General features: G+C 40.3%; 1 protein-coding gene across 1 annotated transcript; it reads right to left on the bottom strand.

The window, feature by feature from the left end:
* Positions 1-680: 680 nt before the first annotated feature.
* mrps10 (mitochondrial ribosomal protein S10) lies at positions 681-7,068 on the bottom strand. The gene is made up of 7 exons (XM_035423680.1): positions 6,946-7,068; positions 6,212-6,249; positions 5,642-5,714; positions 5,271-5,410; positions 4,671-4,779; positions 4,176-4,265; positions 681-1,089 (listed from the first exon to the last, which is right to left on the bottom strand). Exons 1-7 carry the CDS (start codon positions 7,060-7,062, stop codon positions 988-990), a joined length of 669 nt encoding a protein of 222 aa, XP_035279571.1. The 5' UTR covers positions 7,063-7,068; the 3' UTR covers positions 681-987.
* Positions 7,069-7,575: the final 507 nt, after the last annotated feature.

Below are 7,575 nucleotides of genomic sequence, written 5' to 3'. Positions count from 1 at the left end.
AAACAAGAACATCATGTGGGAATGCATTTACCCAATAACACATTCATCCTTCCAAAATATGAAGTCAAATGGTAATTTTTTATTTTTAGACAGCCATGCAATAGTGGACCCAGGTGTTGCTGGGAAACATTAGTCCATGGTCACTTCACTTCTGCCCTCCAGCATTATCCGATGGTGAGGATGGTTGGGCACTGTGCCTAAAGCAAAGTGATCCGCAATCAGGGCCAAAAAAAAAAATTAAAACCCTGAATTTTCAGTTTAGCTTTGATGAAATAAAAATTGTGTGCAAATGAAAAGGGTTCTCACAAATATTAATGCTTGTTATGTCACTGAATTGGTCACAATGCTGCCAATGTATAAAAAAGATATTAGTAATATTTCTAATATAAAATAATTTCTTCTGCATACAGGATTTAGCTATGGTATATTAAATGATTATTACAAACATAAATTTCCCTGTGAAATTAACAAATTTAATGAGGAAATGAGTTTGACCTACAAAACTATTAAAATGCATTATCTCACATGAATAGCAAAGAGTAGGAAGGGGCAGAATTATGAAAGCTACCAGTCTAGCTCCCTACTTGCTCTGTTTATACTGTACTGCTGGTAACACAAATGCCCCCTCCCCCAAAGGAAATGGAAACGGGCCTATGGAAGAAATGACAACTCAACAGACATCACATACAAAAGAAAGGCTTTACTGTTTCATACATTAATTCCTCTTACAGACTTCATTGCAACAGTTGTTAATATATCTCGAAATTTACAAGCTGGCTGTGAATTCGTTGAAATGGTGTTTATCATAAAATTTCCTAAACAGGAAAAACATTGAATGCTGCCCACATATCGAAATGACTTTATTGCACTCCATGAAGGTGAATCTTCTGGCACACACTGAATCAACTCTTCCTGGTGATGAGCAGGAAGGAGAGGCTAAGATGCCGGCAGTACTGTGATCTGCCATCTTTCCTCCAGAGGGCATATTCACTCCCTACTGCTCACTTCTCTTTGGCTGGGCTGTTCCACCTGGGGAACTGAGTCCCACATGGGTTTCTGGATGTGCTCTGGAATTTTCATTAGCTCAGTCTAGACAGATAAACACAAATTGAACAAGTAGTGTCAATTCCGACCATTTATACAGAACATATAATTCACTTACACCTGTTATTCATGCAAACATACAAAGGGTAAAAGTACATTTTTAAAAAGCACTGTCAACGTACTGATTGGTGGATCAGTGAGGAAACAAGACAATTCTGAGATCATAGACCGCAAAAGCAAAATAATCAAAATCAGAGATTTAACTCCAGTCCTGTAGGACCGCAGTATTAAAGTATCAGTCAATGGAAACAAGGTGTGTGAGTTCTTTAGCCAATCACTTAAACACTTAAATGCTGAAACACCCCCAAACCTACTGCAGATACTATAGCCTTCCAGGACCTGGGTTCCCTGATGCAAATGAGAAAATAGTTTTAATTTCTCATTTGGATCAGGGATGTCAAACTCCTCAATGAATTAGTCAACCACACTCTAAACTTTACTGGACGTTCTGAGCAGCAATGGAGCTGTTGCTATGCTACTGATAGTGCTGAATGTTTTCCCAGTAGGTAGTATGTTTATCAAGTAGCATCATGTTGGCGCACGGCTATAGCTGTGGTCAGTTTTGATCAGCAGAACAGGCAGCGTAATTAGATGACCATGTTCCTTCAAGAATAGATTATTCTAGGCTATTCAGACCAAGTAAATGAACAATGTCTAGTTTGATGGAATGGTACAGTAGCATGTTAGCATGCTGTTAACACTGCAAATCAAAGTTTCCATTTGACAGGTTATAGTCTTAGGATAAATAAGATTAAATTAAATAAATAAGAATTTGTAGTCCTTATTCATTTCCTTTTGGCTGCCTCCTGACAGTTCAGCTCAGGCCTTCTCAATGTTATAATGTATGGTGACATTAAGTTTGTGTATGGTGACATTAAATTAGACTTTTCTTTAGTTTACATTAGACTAGCACCAGTACTTATATATGACTGAGGAAAACACAGATGTTGAGTGATAATGCTGTTTTGAGCATAGATTTCCATTCTTTAGAACAAGCCTGTCAATACAGAAAATTATAGTCAATACAGAGTTTTTCTCCATGGGAAAATGTCCAAAAATTGTACATGATACTGCAAACACATAAGTATTCCATCTCTGAATCTGCAGGATGACTGTTAATCTGTATCAAGTGTAACTGAATAAATGGCAGCAGTAGTTCTTCAAAGAAGACTGAATAATCTTCATGCAAAGCTTGCTAGTGATTTCAAAACCACAATGCTTAAAATGAATGTTGACATCTAAAATCATGTTACAAATTCCTGGCAATGTGTCATGTGAAGACCCATCTTTATATTTATTTTCCTTGTAATATTTAAATATCTCCTTGAGAAATTTACTTTCTACACTTAATCAGTAATTGCATGTGTGTACACAACATAAATATGACTTTCAGAAAGAGAAGGCTCAGCTAACTTGTTGCCAGTACTAGCCTCTGTTGTAATGGTGCACATCAACTTGAGGCAAGCACAGTTGTATGCTGCAGCAAAAGCTAGCTAGATATTAACTGGTACAGAGAGCAACGTTAAATGAGGAATGGCTCAGGTAACTTGTTGCTGCTGCTAGCTTGGCTGCATTGTGTTAGCCAAGGTACACGTACCCTTGAGGTACACAAATTGCATGTTGACAAATATAAGGCTGTGAAATGATGTTGAAAACATACATACACATTGAGTGTATGTCAGTTTAAGTGATAACTGGAATTAGTGTAAACTAACTTACTTGTAGACAAGTAAAACAGCCTTACATAGAACTAAGTTACACTGGGCATGGGAAGACTGTCAGGAAAGGCTGCTGTTGCCCGTTTGTAGTGGTAGCACAACCACACATCACAAGCACGCACTGTATTTCAAATACATAGAGCAGCATTCTCCATCCTTAGGTTGTTGAAAGTCGGGTCTGCCAAAGAAAATTGACAAGAAAGTTCTTCATGAGAACTCAAGTCCAAACCAAGCGGCCAAAACCGGGCTGCGTTTTTGAAGCTCACTTCCTTGTTTTATTGAGAGACGTTGCTCACTAGCACCACTGTGGTTGGCTCCAGTATAGGTGTTTCAGCCACCCGTTTTAATGCAAGTCAATGGCAACAATATGGTAAAAATACAAAGTCAATTATTTTTTCGACCAGAAAAAGTAGTCGCAATAGATTTTTTCTTTTTTCTTCGTCTAATGTCTCCCCCTATGCCGATTTGTTAAGTTATTGTGCTATTTGGGCAAGCCGGCAATATTTTGTGGACGAATCAGGGACAGTTTGCGTCACTACCGAGTCACTGTATCTCACATGCTTAGTGGATGACTGGGCTTCAAGTCCCTACAGCACAGTCTCTTTTTTTTATTTGTACAACATGGCGGCGCCCAGAAACCACACTTCCCGGGCTTCAAAACCCTTTCCACCAACCCCATGGGGAGTCAATGGGTCACAGTGACTTTGTCCATATTGTTCTACAGTCTATGGTCAGAACTTGACATTCTTGGTATTGAGGAACACCCAGGATCTCACTGTGCACCAGAAACCCCCACTGGTCAAGTCCAGCATTTAAGCCCTACATGAAGAGTCCTCCTTTGACATGTCTGTGCTAGCTTGTAAACAGTGCCTGATGAGAAACAGTGGTTGACATCATATGGTTCAGAGAAATTCATGCTGCTATCTGCACACTCCGAAATTAAGTAATGACAATTGCAGCAGTGAGCGCTGCTGAATATGCTTGGGAAATCCAAATTGGGGAGAAAGAGAGGAAAAGAGCATTTAAAGTTCATGCACACCAAATTAAACTCTCTGTCCAATGCTCAACTCAATGTTCTCTGGAGCACAGGAATAGGAAGATATGAAACCGTGGGAAACAGACCATTGCTACTTTAAAAAAAAAAAGGTTTAATCTAGTCTTCCTAGCAAAGAATAACAAGTCACCAAGGTTAAGTGGTCATACCCATAACTGATGATACGGCATTCCAGACTTACAGATTTAGTTTCATTTTGAGTATGCAGTACAAACCTCAACCCCACTGAGCAATGAAGGCCAGGCTGAACAAGCTAGACCTCTGTGTAGAAAGTTGATCCGTTTCTAGAACACACTTACCTTGGTCACCTCCATGGCCACTCCTTCCGGCAGATTCCGCTGAATATATTCCAGGTACACCTTTGCTGTGGAGCCTGTTACACGTGCCAGCTATAAAGACAGGAGACCAAAAACAATCTATTTCACAACTCTCTCTGAGTGCTATTCAACCCCCCCAAGTATCAATAACTATCATCAAAACCAAGGGCCATTTACCAAACAAATTTTCTACAGCCACTGAAGACGTTTGTCTGTCATGATCAGAAGCTGTTTATGTTGGAAAAAAAAGTTGACTCACACTTGATACAAAACCACTCATTTACATGACTGAATGCCTCTGATACAGATCCAGCACTCCCCACAATGTAAGTATACTCTGCTGAATACAAACATCGTTAAGGCTATAAGGCCAGTAAAACTAGCAGTTCAGCAGACATAGCTGGCTCAACAGCATTGGACTGTGAGATCCCGGGCCTAAGCGTTATTTCAGAAGGAGGAAAGCAGGAGGGGTCTCACCTCAATGCATCTATAGTGGGTCCTCATCTCGTACTGAACTCTGTGCTTCTTGAAAATGTGAACAGACTTGAGGAGGGTCATTCTCTCGATGGTCTTTTTAGGTTCGCATCTGAAATAAACCCCATCATTCATGTCATCATTTCTAAGAGGACAATAAAGAGCCCCACAGACAGAAAGCACCATGCTGCCTCTCTTTAGCTAAGCACTGGAAGCCCTTTGCTCAGGGGGACACAAATGTACACAGCCTTCAGCCGAAATGATCAAACTGATAGAATTTTGTTCACAATATCATTCATTGTTTTAGCCAGTGAAATGGACTGGGAAGACAAGTTCTGTAAATGGCCAATTTGACTCAGTTGACAAGTATGCTTCTCTCTCATGGTAGACACAGTTCGTGTGAAGGGTTCAAGGGCACCTACTCCTTCTCTGCTGGGAAATAAGTTCCACTTCCACTCTCCTGTGATAGGGCTAAAGGGCCCATACTTCATCTAGCCTAGAAAATATGGCTCAAGGGCACATATTTCCTTCAACGTGGGAGACAGGGCTGAAAAGCACTCACTTCCTCTCTTGGATTGGAAGACAGGGCTCAGGAGCACTTACACTTTGCCGACATGGATGCCCAGCTCCTGTGCAGCCATCGTAGCAAAGAACTCATAGCTGTCCAGAACTGCACGGTCATGGCCCTTCACCAGCACGGCCACCGTCTGATACAGAGCGTCTGGCTCATCTGTAACAGTGATCTAGCACATAAACACAACCAAGGTTACAGCAGCCTGGGTCACCGCACTGCATTTTGCCTGAACAATATTTTGTGGCTATACAGCATATGCTGGTTTAAAAGCTATTCTGTATAGTCAGTGAATAATGAGGAAGCTAACAAGCTGCCTATGGACTGAATAACGACTCATATCAAAACTAGCCTGACATACAGTGACTGAATGATGAAGAGTGCTGAAGCCAGCATAACTTACATTGTGAATTTCGGTGTTCTGAAAAACCCCTGTGTGGACACATGCCGAAGGACTGATGCAGGGGAGTCTACTCCTGTTTTAGAAATCAAAATAAAGGCAAAAATACTGCTGAGCTGATTACTTAATGTATACAATTAAGATATATGCATTAATAGACATATTATTTTGTCCATAACCAACAATCGTACAATTAGCTGGTAGACTAGGACGTTATGAGATTTGCAACTCTGACTGTAAAGACCTGACCATCCCTCTCAAAATGATACAATCAGATTCATTTTTTGCTCAAAATACCCTTCATAATACTACCGTATCAAAAGTATTCAATTACTAAATGTTACGTAGTGTACAGGAAACAAGGCAAACGAAAATGTGATAAACTATCGTTGCTTAAGATCCCCCAGAAAGAACACTTTATCTGCAAGCTTCTCAAAAAGTATTTGACTTATCTCAAATATCCTTCCAGCACTCGAAGTCATTTTTCGTAAAATTTCCGGACAATCTGAGGTGGCAAATGTGCGAGGTGGCAAATGTGCCTTTTTCAATGCAACATGGAAGAAGACGGCATACCTTCGGTGACTCTTGCCTGCGTCAAGTTTCCTTGTAAACTGAAAAAGGTACACACAAAACTCAATTAAAAATCATGCTGGTATTCGCTAACCACTATGACAGCCAATTTACTTTCCTTTTAGCGAGCCGTAATAGTTCTAACTTAGTCTAGCTACTGTTAGTGCTACACCAAATAGTTATCGAACGATTCCAAGATTACGTTATCCAAATGGATCACTGTCGTGGCAACTTTCCAGCCCTAAATTAAATTATGCCTATCGTACATTTACAAGTTAGGCGGACATAATTTGCGGACCATAGCTACTACCTAAAGCATATTGGCTACATAAAGTTAGCTACCTGTTCACCGTTGCGTAGGTTGTTTGTAGCTTGCTAAGTAGCATGTTGTCACATGTTGCAAGGTAAAGCTTGTGGCCAGAAGCAACCAAGCTTGGTCCTTGACCCATGTCTAATTGTTCAGAAAAATGCTCGCTCCGTTTAATATCCTCACATGAAGCAAAGTAGCTAATATTAGATTTAAAACGACACATGAGAACATGGGCAAATTAGATAGTCTAGCACAGAACACATTAAAAAGTGCAATGGTGTAGCGTTATAATGAATGAATCAGTAGGGTGGCAAAGCAATAATGGCATCTAAGACATTTGATTCAGCTAGCTAGCTAATCTAGGCCAAACAGGTTTTCCGACACGGAACACGGTACAAATCAATACTGCTATAATGTATTTGTATACCTGCGAAGAAACTCGTAATGTCACAGACAGAGAACGAACAGTCCTTGCTAAAAACGCCGAGGCGGCCATGATAACACAGCAACCAATGTTATTTTTCTTCGTTGGTTGTCTATTCATAAATATAAACTCAAGATGTGCAGAGCGCCATCTGTCGTTTTGGAGTATGAAGCAGACCAGCAAGGATTCAGATAGTGCCGCCATGATGAATATTGCATGAATATACATATGCATTTATATATGTATATATACGGTATTTTTCTACCGTCTATGATATGTGCACTTCATTCGGTACACCTGTTTGTTAATGCGAGTAGTCTGCTGCTCCAAAAGAGTAAATCATGTGATTGCAAGTTAATATAATAACCATGCAGACATGGTGAAGGTTTAGTTGTTGCTCAACCAAACATTAGAATGGGCATGTGATCTAAGCGACTTTGACCATGGTATGATTGTTTGTGCTAGACGTGGTGTTACCAGTATCTCATAAACGGTTGTCTTCCTGGGAATTGCAGAAGCTGCAGTCTCTAAAGTTTACAGAGAATAGTACGCTGAACAACAAAAATGCAGTGAGTGGCAGTTTTGTGGGCAAAAACACCTTGTTGATGAGTGAGGTCAGAGGAGAATAGGCTG

Source organism: Anguilla anguilla, chromosome 6 (genome assembly GCF_013347855.1).
Source record: "Anguilla anguilla isolate fAngAng1 chromosome 6, fAngAng1.pri, whole genome shotgun sequence".
NCBI classification, from domain to species: domain Eukaryota; kingdom Metazoa; phylum Chordata; class Actinopteri; order Anguilliformes; family Anguillidae; genus Anguilla; species Anguilla anguilla.
Note: the sequence above shows the minus strand (reverse complement) of the source record. Positions and strands in the feature narration are given on the sequence as shown.

Excerpts from the sequence above, each read along its gene's own strand:
- mrps10 (XM_035423680.1), bottom strand. The coding sequence starts at position 7,062 with ATGAATAGACAACCAACGAAGAAAAATAACATTGGTTGCTGTGTTATC. Across the intron at positions 5,715-6,211 it reads GCAGGCAAGAGTCACCGAAG|GAGTAGACTCCCCTGCATCA; the intron begins GTATGCCGTCTT and ends TTTCTAAAACAG. Across the intron at positions 4,780-5,270 it reads GGCATCCATGTCGGCAAAGT|ATGCGAACCTAAAAAGACCA; the intron begins GTAAGTGCTCCT and ends GGTTTATTTCAG.